This window comes from Filicampus tigris, chromosome 16, assembly GCF_054856515.1.
Source record: "Filicampus tigris isolate MCC_2025a chromosome 16, RoL_Ftig_1.0, whole genome shotgun sequence".
In the NCBI taxonomy this organism is placed as follows: domain Eukaryota; kingdom Metazoa; phylum Chordata; class Actinopteri; order Syngnathiformes; family Syngnathidae; genus Filicampus; species Filicampus tigris.
In genome coordinates this window covers 7,228,056-7,244,800 of record NC_141232.1, presented here as the reverse complement: position 1 = coordinate 7,244,800, position 16,745 = coordinate 7,228,056, and the positions used below count along the sequence as shown (strand labels likewise).

General features: G+C 42.7%; 1 protein-coding gene and 2 long non-coding RNA genes across 4 annotated transcripts in view; 1 reads left to right on the top strand and 2 right to left on the bottom strand.

Moving 5' to 3' along the window:
* The window catches only part of LOC147134418 (uncharacterized), a 14,216-nt gene extending 11,790 nt beyond the window's left edge, over positions 1-2,426 (bottom strand). The window contains exons 1-2 of the long non-coding RNA XR_015090066.1: positions 2,331-2,426; positions 1,998-2,095 (exon numbers count right to left, since the gene is read on the bottom strand). This is a non-coding gene — a long non-coding RNA (uncharacterized LOC147134418). The remainder of the gene's footprint in view (positions 1-1,997; positions 2,096-2,330) is intronic.
* cacnb1 (calcium channel, voltage-dependent, beta 1 subunit) overlaps positions 1-16,745 on the top strand; it is a 27,889-nt gene extending 11,144 nt beyond the window's left edge. Inside the window, exons 3-14 of one of the 2 annotated variants that reach the window (XM_086055057.1) lie at positions 3,225-3,344; positions 4,173-4,295; positions 4,364-4,500; positions 4,619-4,686; positions 5,958-5,986; positions 8,825-8,905; positions 9,287-9,345; positions 9,425-9,534; positions 11,035-11,186; positions 11,718-11,813; positions 12,505-12,690; positions 15,065-16,745. In XM_086055057.1, coding sequence (XP_085911183.1) covers positions 3,225-3,344; positions 4,173-4,295; positions 4,364-4,500; positions 4,619-4,686; positions 5,958-5,986; positions 8,825-8,905; positions 9,287-9,345; positions 9,425-9,534; positions 11,035-11,186; positions 11,718-11,813; positions 12,505-12,690; positions 15,065-15,598 — 1,695 coding nt within the window. In that variant the 3' untranslated portion in view covers positions 15,599-16,745. Of the gene's footprint in view, positions 1-3,224; positions 3,345-4,172; positions 4,296-4,363; positions 4,501-4,618; positions 4,687-5,478; positions 5,640-5,957; positions 5,987-8,824; positions 8,906-9,286; positions 9,346-9,424; positions 9,535-11,034; positions 11,187-11,717; positions 11,814-12,504; positions 12,691-15,064 lie in introns of both variants that reach the window. The other variant, XM_086055058.1, reaches the window with a different exon arrangement.
* LOC147134417 (uncharacterized) lies at positions 12,772-14,606 on the bottom strand. Its single transcript, XR_015090067.1, has 4 exons — positions 14,518-14,606; positions 13,945-14,088; positions 12,915-13,159; positions 12,772-12,823 (listed from the first exon to the last, which is right to left on the bottom strand). It is a non-coding gene; the product is annotated as an uncharacterized LOC147134417 (long non-coding RNA).

Below are 16,745 nucleotides of genomic sequence, written 5' to 3'. Positions count from 1 at the left end.
TCCTGCACACGGATGCGGCTGAGGTGGTTACTATGACACCGCGGGGGTCTCAAGCCTGGCGGCGGCCAATGGCGGAGCGGTTGGGCCGTCACATGACTCGCAGCTATTTTGAACAGGGAGCTGTATGCGGAGTGAAGCAAGCGGCTAAATTAGAGCCAGCCCCGGTGACATGAGGAGGGGATGAGGGAAGGGGGAGAGAGGAAGACGATTTAAAAAGGCTTTCATGTCTGATTGGTTAAGTTAGGGGGGCAGGTTAAAAAAGACTTTTTTTCCAATGCGTTTCAATGGGCGTCAATTCGCTTATTTTGACTAATAGCAGGCCAGCTTGGCCCCTATTCCCACTGTATACTTGTCAATTACATTTTTCAACAGGGATGGGTGGGTGAGAATCTGATGCTGATCCACTGTAAATTTCAAGGTTGGAACCAACTCTACTGATACACAACCACCAGTAGATGGCAGCGATGCACCATTCTAGCTGAGATCAACCCAGTTTGTGTGTTTGTGTATGGGAAACGGCTGCATTTTGTTAAACCTACTTTTGTTCCGCTGCCGATTATAAAAGAACAGAAAAAGGCAGAATCAAACTTTTTTTCCTGGTGAAAGGAAAGAGTCTGTAATTTCATGTGGTAGATTTGGTGCATATATAATCATTGAATACAATATCCTGAGAGTCTTGCAAAATTCCAAATGCCCTAAAATGTCTGGCAATGTTTAATAAGGATAAACACGATTGAGGCACAGCTGCCTATATATTCTTTTTTTTATTTGTGTGTGTTAGTCGACTCAACAAGCTGTGTGACTCAAACATTTGTCAGTTATTTCAGACGTCATCCTTGTGCCTTTTATTTTAGTACAATTCACCCCTCCCCACCTCGAAGGTCAGCCATTAAAAGCTCTGTTGAACTTCCCGTGTTGTCGGGATGCTCCCAGAGGATGAGTCAGAGCTGGTCAGCGGAGGCGGCTGGTGCCATCCTCATTACATGAGCCGAGATGCAACAGGAAGTGGGGACGGTGTGTGCGTAAGCGTGTATGTGTGGAGGAACACCGGGAATTAGTGAGAGTGCCGTCGCCCCGGCAACAGGGAGTGTCTACATGCAAGTCTGCGGAGCGGCACAATGCGACAGGTGGTTGAGCCAGAATCAACACTCTGGTGTTTGTCGTTTGGTTGGGAATTGCACAAAGAGAGATGAGGACCGTCATGAAAGGCAGCGCGGTACATTAAACACACACACACACACACACGCAGCCAAAAGCTCTCCTCACACACACGCTGTTGTTTTTTTGCCTCCTACAGCATCCCCGAAGCATCCAGTAACCAAATCTTCAAAGCTGCCAGTAGAATAACACGTTTGGACTCCGATCCCATTCCTCATTATAATAATAATAATGGTTTGCACTCATTCCTTACACAAACATGCAGAAATCCATTCCACACTTAGTGTATATATGCACACCCAAAATTGTTAATTCGTTCTGGGACAGTGACCACACTCATAACCTTATTTAGTCATGAATCAGGTCCATTTTCCCCATTGAAATTAATTGAAATGCCATGAACTAATTTTTCATGATTGAAATACCATATAATGTGAGTTAAGTTTGTTAGTTTGTAAAAAAACAGGATTCGTTTACTCCAAACACAGCGAGTGGTGCACTGTTACGCTGTCTGTACAATATTTTGGTCTTAGCCGTTGCTCTTCTTGCTCTATCTCGATACATGAAATGTGTTTGAATGCCTTTATATTGTTTTAAAGTGTGTTTAATGACCTTAAAAAATAAGTGCCATAAATGCTATAAAAACATGCCTCGGGAGTATTTCGATATTTCTGTGGATTTCACTTATTGTACCATAGACCTCAAAACACAGACTTAATCGAACAGCAATGTGGTCACTACATCAAAGATGGTGTTTCAAATCTGACACGTGCAGTTGACTTGCCGGCAGGGAATATGTCGGTTACATATGGCTTGTGTCATCTTTTGCGCTCTCTCACCTCTATTTTGGAGGCCCACACCTCATGACTCACTTGTTCTGCTTGGCGCACTCAGCTGTCGGCGCTCTTGTCAGCACCACCTACAAAGCACTAGAGGGCTAAAATAAAAAAAGAAGAAAAAACAATGAGAGGTGGTTATATAAATTTGACTCTTAAACACTCCATAGTAGAGGTTCACACTGCTGGGCCGACACGTTACGGGTGGGACGGGTGTCTGCATTGTGGTCAGTGGCGGGGAGTCAAGTTACCCTCCATGAAAAATATGCACTCACTAGACACTTCATTAGGTACACTTGCACAATGCAATACACGAGCCGCGTCAAAATGTTTTACCTTTACAAAGGTAGCACTTTTTTTCCATCCACAGTCATTGGTCGTTGACATTAATAACTGCTCCAGAATGCAAGCTGCAGTCACTGTAAAAAAATAAATAAAAATAAATAAAAAAAATCATGTACAAAAAAATTACATCACAAAATGTTTTGAATATATTATGAAGTAACACAGAGCCCATGGCACCCACTCTCTATTTATTGAGAGGTCTTGAATGTCCTCAAAGGGTCAAAAAAACCTGCTGTATCCCCAAATACAAGTAAAATAAATTTAAAAAGTAATAAAAGTAACCACGTCACTAATTAGACAAAGAATGGAAAAGAACCAGAGTGTATATATTTTTACATTACATAATAATGATCAATTTGGGCTGAAAAGCACCGGTTACATAAATAGATGAAAAGACATCTCCAGGTACATCTCCAAGCATTAACTTGACAAACATTGAGTATCTATGATTTTTAAAAAATAAATAAATAAATAAATTGAGTTCCACTTCATAATACGGAGAGGTATTTTTAATAATTTGGTTGCAAAATTGCCTGAAATTTTTAAGGCGGCTTTCTTAATAGCCTCCAGCTCTTGTATTGGCTCTCATGAGAATGTGCAGTTATAGCCAATGAAGTGTCCGGTCCTCGGGCCATTATGTGTGTGTAGTGGTGGTGTGTACCAGACGGCTTATCTGCATGGCTGACTCTACCTTTTGTTGTGCGGCCAAAGCACCTCAAATTACAGCGAGTCACCTTTCAGTTCTTACAGTAATATGAACGACGATGTGGGCCGCGTAGTCATCTCGACAGGCGCGCAAGTACAGTAGGCAGGAAATTGGAAAAGATGGCCAAACTGCAAAAGAGCGCAGGGAACGTCCCTCATACTCTTCTGCTTGTGCGGCAGGGCTCGGCGGACTCCTATACAAGCCGGCCGTCGGACTCTGACGTGTCCCTGGAGGAGGATCCCGAGGCCCTGAGGAAGGAGGCGGACAGGCAGGCCCTCGCCACGCTCGAGAAAGCAAAGGTCGTCCACTTAACTTTTTTACTTTTCCTCCTTAAAGTTTAAAATAGATGTCTGCACTTTCTACTCTTTACTTTTTGTCAAAATACTTTTTTCAATGTTTGCGGATGATTACACGATCTGACAAGGATTACAATAGAGTTTTTTTTTTTTTCTGGTGTGCAAAGTTGTCAAAACTGAATATTTTACTGTATGTAATTGACAATAAAAAAATATTTCAGACCAGGGCCTGATATTAGATCTGTTAATGATTTGCTTTTAAATACATTAACACATTACAAGATAAGGCAACGATAATGACACCTCCCCCCAAAAAACAAACAACAAATCAGATTTTTGTCATTTTTTCTCTGTGTTGTAAAGTTAAAATTGCTTTACTTTAGTTACTAAAGGACAAAATACTGTAAAACAGTCAAATGCTGTTTCTGTAATTCATATCATTATTATTATAAGCATTAAGGGACAAAAAAATAATTTCTGTTATTCATTATATATACTGTATATATTTTTTATTAATCAACTGATTAATTGTTTATCTGAGTTTTGTTCTGTCAAATATCAGAAGTGGCAATGGCCTTAAAAGAATCCATTTAGGTTGGGTCCCATGTCAGAGTCTACATAAAAGGGAAGTCAAGTCAAAACCTTCCTTTACAATAATATGTTGTATGCGCCTCCACTAGTCTACACGCAGCATTCTGTTAATTAATTAATTCACTTCTGGAATATGAATTAAGCAGAAAAATTGACCTGTTTTTATCTAGCCCAGAGTGCGGCCATTTTGACACTTGCTGTTGAATGAAAATTGTTGAACGTTTCTTTATTTTTGCTCAGACCAAACCAGTTGCGTTTGCCGTGCGGACAAACGTGGGCTACAACCCGGGCCCCAGCGACGACGTTCCTGTGCAGGGCATGGCCATATCCTTCGAAGCCAAAGACTTCCTACACATCAAAGAGGTTTGTTTGCGCCAACCTGTGCTCGGAGATGGTCTCCTAATGCCTGGCTGTCGGTTTTACGCGTGCAGAAATACAACAACGATTGGTGGATCGGGCGTCTGGTGAAGGAGGGCTGCGAGGTGGGCTTCATCCCCAGCCCGGTCAAGCTGGAGAACACCCGGCTTCTGCAGGAGCAGAGGATGAGACAGAACAGACTCAGCTCCAGGTCAGGATTAGGAAAAATACAAGAAACTATATTGTCAGCACCCATTTCAGATTTGCATGTCTGTAAAAAAAAACAAATTGTCGCTAAAGATAAAATATGTCCTTTTGTCCTGTTTTAGTAAATCCGGAGGAAGCTCTAGCTTGGATGTCGCCACGGGAACGCGCAGGCCCACCCCACCTGGCACAGGTGAGGTCAAGAAAATGTGTACATTTTCATATGAAGAGCATAATTGGCCAATCAGAGCATCACTCAGTGGAGTATCGGGTCACAGGTTCTGGTGTTCTGCCTGGAAACCGATCTTCCCACCCCGTGTTAAATCAAGAGGTTCTGACACAAAAAAAACCCGCCCGTTCCTCGATAACTTCCTTCTTCTGTCTCTATTTTCTGCTCACGTCACTCAGCTTTTGTTGCTTGAATTAAGGCTTTCCTCTGCAGTTTTGTTGCCACATCAGTTAGCTCTCATTTGTGAGTGAATTCTCAGACAGGCATTCGCACACAATAATCTCTGGGATTAAAAAAAAAAAAAAAATTACTGACACGTTTTTATTTCGCATAATAGCGGCAAAGCAGATTGAAATCAGACAAGATTCTATTCAGCATTTGGACTATTCAAAACTCATGAACAGGGAATTGTTTATTCATATTCAATATGAACAAATGACTAGAAATGATTTTGGCTTTCACGTTCTGCTGTGTGCTGAATGCTTGTTGTCCTCAATGCGTTACCTTCTTCAAGCATCACTCAGCATTCATGCGGCATTGTGTTTTCTCGTGACAATCTGACATTTCCTTCCTCACACGTCCTGTCAATGACGTCTCCTTTTTTTTTTTCCTTTGGTGCCTCCGTCTTAATGCATCTCACATCTCGTCATCTATCTTCCCCCTTTTTCCTTATTTCTGTCACTGTCTTTGCTCTTTCGCTTCTTTTCCTCTGCGCCCCCCCCATATCTCCTGCCCCCCCCCCCGCCTCCCAATCAGCGCACGTGGACATGCCCACTGTGACCTATGACGTTGACCCCCTGGACCTTGATGCCGAGGAGCTCCCTGAGTCGCAGGGGGACCCTCGCTCCCCCAAGGGCATGTCCGGCAGCGTGACCTCACCTCAGGCCAACACGCACCGGCTGCCTTTCTTTAAGAAGGTAACACTAGGAAGTGATGGGACTGGAGTTTGGGATTCGGGGGCGGCGGGAGAGGGGTCCTGGATGCTTTCGCCTTTGCCAGCAACCCTCCCTCCCTTCCTCCTCCCACCTGCCTGATTTGAACCCCCCGCCCCTCTGCCCATAACTCATCTAAGATGCCTCCACTAACACCTCACAGCTGCCTGAAACTCTAATAGGAAGGCGCTATAAACTGTAACACCCCGCTCCCCTCAATGCTAACCTGCCAATGACTAACCATGCTCGCGTGTGTGTTTTTTTTGTGTGTCTTCTGGCATGTTCTGTGGAAATCTTATGCAGGCGGTCCGGCAAAACAGAAACAGAAGTCGGTGAGTGCGCTTTTCCTTTCCTAACCGGACTAACATCTTCATTCTTATCAGAGAGATTTACAAAAGGGGACATTTTTGGGAGCATTGTCTCTATTGAAAAAACTGTATACTCCTTGATCAATAAACAGTGAAGCCAAGTTTATCCTCTGTGATACATTCTAGACCTAGCGGCAGGTGAAAAACTGTGATAGCGTCACCACGTAAAAAAAAAAAAAAAAATGTTCCTTTGGTCCCACGCTCACAGTTCTCCAAATACAGTAAGAGGCTCAGTGTGCTTGCTTCAATCTGGAAAACTGACACGACAAGAGGAATTGTACATCGAAACATTGAAATGTTCAAACAAACCAGATATCAAGGAAAATCTTAATGCTAACATATAATGTAAAATGCCATAAAATGACGAACAGAAATTAGCATAGATGCAACGGTAAATGTAAAACTTCAAACAACTGAATGCAAAAAATAAACAGTCCCCTATAAATGGAACATTTTACCGTATAAATATCAGCACAATGAGATGGACTGCGTTAGTGATCATTAGTTGTCTAAAGAGCACAACAAAATTAGAAACTCATTCAGTGGAGAGGGAGTGTTTCCCATCCCCAACACAGCCTAATATGCATTCAAATGCATCACTTGCCAAGCCTCGCGACTCTGTCCCGCCATGGCGACGCCGCAGGTCCATGTCCATTGATGCTTCCCGACATGCCTTCATCTCCATTTGTGACGAAAGTGGGAGACGGAGGCCCCGCGGGAAGATCTGTTTGAACGGAAATATCTAGGTATTTACATTTTTAAGTGGCCATTAGAGTAAAATATGACCATTGCTGTGCTTGTAGAATACATATATATCCATACTATATAAACCATTTCCCTTAAAATGATTTGAAGACTTAATCTATAATCAATTACTACCCTGAACATCACACGGAATGAGGGAAGGGATAATCCTGAGCTAATTATTAGCATATCTGAGACATATAAAACTATACACACATACTGTAGTCGTCAATTAGCAAAATTGAGTCAGGGTGCACAGATAACAGAGCCGATATTCTGGAAGCTCTGCATTCGATGCCAAAGCGTATCACTCAAGTCGAAATGCATGTAAACGCGCCGGTGGAGCGGGACAGCGTTACTGTACACCGTACTTGACACCATGCAGTCCACTGTGCACTGTGCTAACACTATTAATACACCGCTGTTATGTACACCACTCCAGCGCCGGGCCCCGCGCGGACGAGAACCATTAGGAGCCTTTTTAAATATGTATTTATAGCCCGTGTGGATGCAAATGAGGCCGAAAGAGATTTATGTAATGTAATGTAATATAATGTAAATGGCTTTCAACAGAAAGAGGAGGCATGACGGGAATACAGATTTTCTGCCGTCACCATGTATTCTGGAGTCTCTGTTTTCACCCCATTCTGCGTGGCGGTGCTGTGTTGAGCCTGGGGGGGAAAAAGGGACCTTTGAAGAGGGAAAGCGCTTGAATCATACTTGTCATGAGTCACAATGTAAGAATAAGCTTAAAGCGTGGCTCATCTATGCGTGGGCAATGTGTATATGTGTTGAAGGCTTAATGTACCTTTTTTTTTTTTTTTTTTGCTTCAACAAAGAGTGCAAACATGCTTATATAGACTTTTTGCACCCTCGGCACAATTTATTAAGATTCACTACCAGTTATGTATCAAAACTTCTGATTTACAGATTTGCACCACAAAGTTTAAATGTGTTCAAGGTGTGTGGGAGTGGTAAAACTGTTTTTTTTTTTTTTTAAATGCTTTTTTTTACCTTATCTTTCTATCGCAGATCTTCACCTGTCTTGTGTGGGTCTGGAATGTATTTGCAATAATAAATGAGGGTTCACTGTAAAATGGTAATACTGCTGTTTTGGGAGGAAAGTTTAACTATAAGAATATGTTTACCACAAGTATTGGTGGAACGGTGATAAAGTGTTGAGCACTCAGTTCTGAGTTGGAGGTTCGAATCTGGGCTCCTTAACCTTCTTGCGTGGAGTTTGCATGTTTTCCCCGTGCTTGCATGATTTTTCTACAGATGCTCTATCTTACTCGCACACACCAGAAATATGCATGGTAGGTTAATTGAAGACTCTGACTTGTCTGTGGGTGTTTGTGTATACGTGCTCTGCGATTGGCTGGCGACCAGTTTGGGGAGTATTATTCTACCCATTTTACTAGCAGCACTGGGCAGAGTAGAACATTTAGGAGTGGACACTGTAAATCGACTTGCACTAATTTGTACTCTATTGCTAATAAATATGCTGAGAACAAATGCAGATAACACACTCTAAAAACAGTTGGGTTAAAAATAACACAATTTTGGCTCAAAAATGGACCAATACGCAAATTGGATCAATTTGACCCACTTTCTTGGATTGTCTTGTACAAAACAGCCCATTTTTGGGTTGTTTTCTGCAAAAACAACCAAGAACGTTGGGTCAAATTGACCCATGTTGTGGATCAGTCCATTTTACGGCTTACGGAAGTTATACTGCTTAAATACAAAAAAAATGTCTGAAAAGGAATTTTCTTTTATTCCGTTCGTATGTTGTACTTCCTAACTTTTATCAGATGTACTTTATGTTTTGGCCAGTGAGTGTAAAAAAAACAGCTCCCCTGGTACTCTGGGCATAATTAAGCAGACTTTAATTAAGTTTGACAGCAGACAGAGGAATAGAAGTTCCTGTAATTGGTATGAAAGTGACTCACAGAAGTCATTAAATCATGATGAAAGTATATTGATTTGAAATGCTCTCAGGATGTGGCCGCGGGTCCTTTTGTGAGTGTATTAAAAGATGTGTGTCCCTTCTCACAGATGGAGCACGTACCACCCTATGACGTGGTTCCTTCTATGAGACCCATCATCCTGGTCGGACCGTCGCTCAAAGGCTACGAGGTGAGCTCACTCACGGGACATTCATCTCATAAGCTCCAATTTGAGAAATTCAACGAAGCAAAGACTCGGCTTGTATATAAAAAAAAAAAAAAAGAGAACAAATCTTCCCAGAAGAGTGGAAGCCTCCATGACCATCTGTCCAATTATTTTTGTCCACATTTGTGCACAAGTGTAAGAGATCCATCCATGCCCCCCATACTTGAATCCACCTTAGTGTGATTGATTGATATGATTTTAATTACATAAACACCATAGTGTGTCCCAATACTTTCATCCACATATTTGCACAGGTGTAACAACTATGTGTCCCGATACTTTTTCATACATATTCATATTCCAAGTACCTCTCTGACAATGTCAATATTGCTGACTGTGCTGCAGGTGACAGACATGATGCAGAAGGCTCTCTTTGATTTCCTGAAACACAAGTTCGAGGGACGGTAAGTGGTCTGTCCTCGGCGGCGTTTAAAAAAAAAAAAAAAAATTTTTTTAAACCAACCGACTGCCTCCCGGTCGCAGGATATCCATCACACGGGTGACGGCGGACATCTCGCTGGCCAAGCGCTCAGTCCTCAATAATCCCAGCAAACACACCATCATCGAGCGCTCCAGCACCCGTTCCAGTCTGGGTAAGCCCACAAAACACACACACACAATTGTAATATTTGTTGTTGTCATACCACTTTGTTCAGCAAACATCTGTGTTATTATATGTTGTCTTATCAGATAAGATATACTTCCAAACAACAAATTAGGCTCACCTGTTTTCTGAAGCTGAGACATGATTGGTTGTTACCTGAGCCTTGAGCAACTGTGATGTCATTTTCAGTCGACAACAAGTAGCAAAATGGCCGTCCCCTGACATGGACAAAAATGTGTGGATTTTGCTGCTTAACTCATATTCCACAAACGCAATATCAATCAGAATGCCGTGTTTTGACTAGTGGAGGAGCATAGAACATATGATGTCCTTTTAACTAAATAGTTAAGCATTCAAACATAATTCAAGTACTCAGGACCATGAATCAGAACCTGACAAAATTATTCATCATTAATTTTCTTCCAAAATTCCTGAGTCTGACCTCTCTTCATCCTGTCTCTCTGTCCTTCTTCGCCCATGTTTCCTCTTCCACCTCCTTTGGCCCACCCTCCTCATCATCTTCCTCCTCCTCCACCCTCTCTTGAATCAGATGTCCTGGGTATGTATGCACCCCCCGCCCCAGCCCACCTTTTCCTCCTGACTCTCTCCCATCCCCCACACTTTATTTGCCCGTCTGCTTGCCTTGTCTGCTGCTCCTCATACTTCTCTGTGTGACAGCCTGTAGCTTCCAATAAAGACTACCATCCCCCCCCCCCCCCAAAAAAAAAAAAAAAGTGTTATGAAACCAAAAAGCATATCCGTAGGAGGGCACAAGGGCCGCGAGCTGCTCTCTTCGAGCGAGAGCCAAACCGGAGTGGCAAGCTGATACTCTCATTCCGCTCTACACCTTGTGTGAGGGTGGAGGCGCTTTAGATGGTCCTCGTGGAGCTACTGTGGGAAGTCCAGGAATAGCGGGGGGCAAGCTTCTCACTTCAATTTGCAACCAATCAGTACGTGTGTGTGCGTGTGTGTGCGGAGGTTAATGGAAACCTTGCCTCCACTTCCGGCCTCAATAGCGCTTCAAAAGCGAGGGCGCCACGCTTGATGGCAACACTAACCACATTTCCACCGAGTACGGAGGGACCATTCAGATTAGCACAGCACGCTTTGGACACTAATCGCCAACTGTTTATTTTCATTGGCTTCTGTCATGTTAATGAGAATGTGTGCCCGTATTATTATGGCATCTCATTCTTCAACTGCCTCCTTCTGTCATATTTTATTCATGTATTTTTTTTTTTTTTTTTTTTAAAGAAGAGAAAAGCAACATGAGGATTTCCGTAATGTTTGGGAGGCGACAGAATGAGAATGCTGTGCACCGTTCCATTTAGCTGTGCATAAATGGAACTGAACGTGTGATCTGAGCCAGTTCACACTGGGTTTTTCTTGCATGATCTCAAACTAACCAAGCAGTTAGAACACAGTATTCAAGTACTGCTTGTCATTGCTCTCACCGCTTCCTCTCATGTGTTTGCCGCACTGCATGTAGCTGAGGTTCAGAGCGAGATCGAGCGCATCTTCGAGCTGGCCCGCACGCTGCAGCTGGTGGCCTTGGACGCCGACACCATCAACCACCCGTCTCAGCTGGCCAAGACCTCGCTGGCTCCCATCATCGTCTACATCAAGATAGCATCACCTAAGGTTAGTGGTGGGAAGTACTTTGTTTCTGGAGGGAACTACAAGTACGTAGTACTAGCTGGTTGTATTTAATTGTCATTGCTGCGTGTTTTTATCAAGTATAATATCCAAGAGTGCCGTTTTTCTCATAAAAATATATAGCATTACATCCACAGTTGTGGTTTTCTGAAATAAAACGCACACATACCAACCTTGCCAACATACTCATAATACAAGCAGTAACAAATCTAAGTAAATAGCAACGTTTAGCTAAGCTTATTATTGGTTGTCAGCTAGCAAATCAGAAAGGGGAAGTAACAAAACCATTCAACCAATCAGAATGATTGGTTGTCACCAACGGAAATTGTCACCATAAATTGGGGTATTTTTCAATAGACAGTGACAATGTTTTTTTTTTTTTTTAATTATTATTATTAATTTTTTTTCCCCATATTTGTCCAGGGCTGAAATTTTAAATTTCTGCGTCTTTGAATAAGTGCATTAAAAATTATTTTCAAAATTTTCACCATTTGTGGGGTTGTAAATGGCTCCCAGGTTCTGCAGAGGCTCATCAAATCCAGGGGGAAGTCCCAAGCCAAACACCTCAACGTGCAGATGGTGGCGGCAGACAAGTTGGCTCAGTGCCCCCCTGTAAGTCTTCACTTTTGACACTTTGACAAAAGCTTGAGTGTTGCTTTTGTATTTAAATGATATTCTATTGCTAAAAATCTTATCTAGAAGGCATAGCAATGAAGATTCATTGCTCCAAGTCTTCTTTTTGTCAACCAGTTTCACAATTCTGTTGATTCAACACAAAAGTCTGAAAAGAGACTTATAGAAAATTGACTATTTAACAGCTTGTCTACAAATAATTTGGAGAACCTGACTACACAATAAGTGTGAAGTTAAACAACCAAGTAATTCTTTTGTGAGTTGCCTATTTCTGACAATGTGTCTGTGAGCAAGCCTTTCTGAATTTTGCCAGACTTTAACATCACAATTCAGCAAAATTCAGCTTCCAAGAGTGAAATTACAATCCATGTATCCTTCAACTTTCAACCGTGGCTCATCTTTCAAACGGTATTGCTGCATTGTTGGTGTCAAGGAACCTTGTAGAAGTGAATTGAGGAGTTTCATTTAGACAAACCTAGTGCTTTGGCACTTCATGGTGTCAAGGATCTATATTGAAGTGAGTCCAGGGGTTTCATTTAGACAAAGATAGTGCTTTCCCGCCATCTATAGGCAATTATATACTTCCTAAGGGGGGATCACTGTAACGAGATCCAGTGGGTCACTGCCCCATTTGCTCCTAATGCAATGTTGGCATCTCCTCTACCTGCAGGAACTATTCGACATCATCCTGGATGAGAACCAGCTGGAGGACGCCTGCGAGCACCTGGCCGACTACCTGGAGGCCTACTGGAAGGCCACGCACCCGCCCAGCAGCAACCCACCCAACCCGCTGCTCAACCGCACCATGGCCACGGCGGCGCTGGCCGCCTCGCCCGAGCCCGTGTCCAACCTGCAGGTACAGGTGCTCACCTCGCTGCGCAGGAATATGGATCTGTGGCCCGATTTGGACGGCCACGCCGCCGCTGAGGGCATAGAGGACGAGCACACCCTCTGAAGTCAGTCCAGCACACCACTCAGACTCTGGCCGCCTGAACGCGGGAGGAGAAACTCGTCAAAAAAACCAAAAACACACACAAAAAAAAACATACACAGAGACCTGCTAAATGAAGACCATCTCACCCAAAGTGGAAATCCGGAGACACTCAGAAGGCTCCGCTTCCCTCCTCTTTCTCTTTGCAATTAAGAGCCAAATCCCCTGCCCTCGTTTAGTCACCTCGGTGGCCTTCTTCCTCCGCCAGCAGCTCTCCGGTTTGCTGTCCTCCCCCGTTGTTGCCATGGCGCCGCCCCTGAAAACAGCAAGTCATGCCTGCCTCCTCCTCAATTGGAAAAGGCGCCCAGTTTGGTCCAGGCTGCCGCTGATATACCTTTTAACAAACAAACAACAAAACACTAATCCAAAAGTGCAGTTTCATTATGCATCTAACACTTGTCTGGTTGATTGAGCTATTGGCTATGAAAAATCTCTCAATATCAGGCGCTAGGCAAACTTTGGTGCTCAAGAGCCACATTCGATTTTTGAAACAAGACAGATGGGCCAGGTCAAAGTTCAAATGTGTATGAAACTTTTAGAATGACAAATCTTTTTTTTTTTTATTGTAATACATGTTATCAATGTATTAATAATTAAGAGTGGGATAAACAGTAACGAAAAAGGATGGATAATTAACCAATTATTTGACAAAAAAGAACATTTTATCACATGTATAGTAAAAATATATTTTTTAATAATTTTACATTTTAAATGACCAATTTTAGAGACAAAAATGACAAATTAATGCGAAGTACTTTTGTGTCTTCATTAAAATGTATGAATTCATTTATTAAATAATTGGTTAATTGATTTATTGTAAATAAAATATTGAAATGGACAATTTTACATCTGAATTAATCATTATTAAAATCAAAATTAAAGTTTTACACATTTTACATAGACATTTTAACTTTTTTTTCTCTTTTTTTTTAAACATTACCTCATGTACAAATGATTTTTTTAAATCAAATATTTTATAAAATATCAAGTTTGCCCAGCCCTGTTTTAGTACCACAAACGTCTTGGTGTGAAAAACATATTTTAAAACAGATCCCCACTAAATTACCATTTAAAGGTAGAAAAATGTTTTTTTACATTTAGTGTAAAAAGGTAACCTACCTGTTGTTTGGTGCCATGACCTCGTTGAGCCAGAGGGTGGCACAGTTGTGTCGATTAACTGCTTGGGTGTGTTTTGGTTTGCCTTGACCACTTTTGTGCATATTTCTATGGACGTTTTGAGCATGTTTACACCAGCACTTTAACCTGCAAATTTGTTAAATAGTACAATTTAGGTTAGTATATATAGTATTGTAAAGAGTAGCACAGAGTCGAATCTCCAAAGATGAAATTCGGTGGATTACTCTGTTCAAATCAGAATCACATCACCATCAGAACACAATTATCAACACGTTTTAATTAACTTCTTTTTACATTCTTAACTGTCATACAAGGGTAAAAACTGGGTTCATTCTATATTATAAAAAAGATCAAACTAGAATAAGTTAAACTACTCGGCCCTGAAACAACCTTGCCTTAAAAACGGCACACTTGCTAAATGCTAACATGAAGTGGAAAAGCGCCACAGACATGCTTACGGTTAGCATCTCTGGTTGTAGTTTTAGAACAGGAGTCGGAGATTTGAACACAAACCGTGGAGCAACGCAAGAAAACCGACAATATAACAATACTTACAAGCATATATTCTTTATTGTGTAGGAAAATTTACTACTACTACAGCATCTTACTGAGTAGTAGACTCCAGTAGGCGTAGAAGAGAAAAGTACCATTTTTCTTTGTTGACTTTATTATACTGCCTCCTGGTGGCCAAGACGAGCACACCTGAAGGCACAGCACAATGAAATCAATTGCCCAAACTGTTTAATTATTTACATTCTACTTACTTGTGTTATTACTAAAAAGATTTTAGAAAGTACAGTATTATAGAATGATATTTTACCTTACTAAAAAACACGGACGGATTAATGACGCTTCTATTTATTTCAATATTGAAAGAGGATATCTGATACTAGCGTTGTAACTTACAAGCTAATATTTTAGTATAGCCTTGATTCTGACAAATTGGATGTTACCACTTTTGGGGGTATTCAACTTTGGAGGTTCGACTGTAAACTGTAATGTGTTTTTTGCTTGTGCTCAACCTGCATCCCCTAACTAACTACTCACACTGTTTGTCTCTGCATGGTCACCGTGCACGTGGCTCGCCACTGACTCGCCACAGGGGTCCAACCTGGTGCACGGCGAGCCCCCCAAGCGGGAGGGCACGGAGTGCGGCGGGAGCGAATACCACGGCGACCTCGGGGGAAAACCTCAGCAACAACATCAGCAACAGCAGTACCTGCGCTCCTCCCGCGGCCAGCTCCGAGGGGGCAGCGGCCGCGGCCTATCCCGGCAAGACACCTTCGATTCGGAGACGCAGGGCAGCCGGGACTCGGCGTACACCGAGGCCGGAGACTCCTGCATGGACATTGAGACCGACCCCTACGAGGAGCCTGAGCCTTACCGCGGCGGAGGAGGGGGCAGCCGCCTCCACCTGGCGCAGCACCATGGGCGCCAGGCATCATGGGAGGACGAGGGAGCCGAGCCGGACCAGGAGAACCTGAACCAGCCGCCGGCGCCCAGTCACGGGGGGCAGCAGCAGCACGGGCGGGCCAAGCTGAGGGAGCGCTACTGCCAGGAGCCGCTGGACACGGTGGCCAACAAGGGCCGCAACAAGAACCAGGATGACTGGGGCAGGGACGTCTACATCCGCTGAGGGGACACAAGAGGAGGAGACGACAAATGTTTACATCCGACAACTACAGTAATCCCCCGCTATTTGCAGGGAGCAGATCTCCACATTATGAGCCCAAACAAGCAATCTGAGGATCGATTCGCCTTCATATAGCATTTAAAATATGTTATTTCAATATACTTTCCAGACATCAATTCATCTGAGCTTTGGTGCAATCGTGTGGCATTTTAGGGCGTAACAGAAAAAAGCTCCAAATTTCGCCAAGGCACTGTAACTAGATGAGTTTTTCAGGAAAAAAAAAATCTCGATTAGGCGAATTTGCAAATAACGGGGGTTTTCTGTATTTTGCTTTTCCACGTTAATTCTGCATGAATGTCACGAGACAGCACGAGGACACTACTTGTTATGATTGTCATCGCCGTCAAGTTTCAGTCGAATGTGAGGACGTCTTCACGTCTGTCCTCCAAAGTCTTAAACAGGGTCTATATCAACACCCCACCCCACCCCGATACACCCCCCAGTGTGCAGTGTCAGGGTCGCTCCACATCTTCCCTTTTTAAAAGTCCACTTCTTATCACCCGGACCTTAAAACAGGTGGACAAGTCGCTATATGTTTGATATTTTTTATGGACACAGTTCTCTCCTCCGTTGTAGTTTTCAGTGTGCCACCCTTGCACCCCCAAGCCCACCATCCTGCCAAAAAACTCCCACAATCCCAAGTGCCGGAAGGTCTCGACAAGCCATGTCCGCCAACAGCGCCGCCGCCGTCTTAACTCTTACACTCCTTCTTTGCAGGCCACATGTTGTCTCTTTCTCTAGGTCCAACACATTTGGCTTTCTTTGTGTTCTTTATGCTCAGATATACTTGCTTCAAATCACACCAACTCAATTTGTGTGTGCCACCCTCTTATCTTCTTTTTTTAAGCTCCACTTGTGAGGTTGTGAGAGGCTTTAAACATTAACCGCTCCCCCTTTCCCTCTTCAGTTGGATAAATGAATATTGAATAATGTTATTGTTGCGTTATCGCAATTGCTTAAAAAAAGATAATATATGACATAACATGTATCATTGGTGCCTGATTGTAGCTACATTTTTTTTTGCTTTTTCTGCCTTTCATTTTTAATCCGTGGATAAATTCGTATTTTAATTAAAAATGTCAGCAGAAAA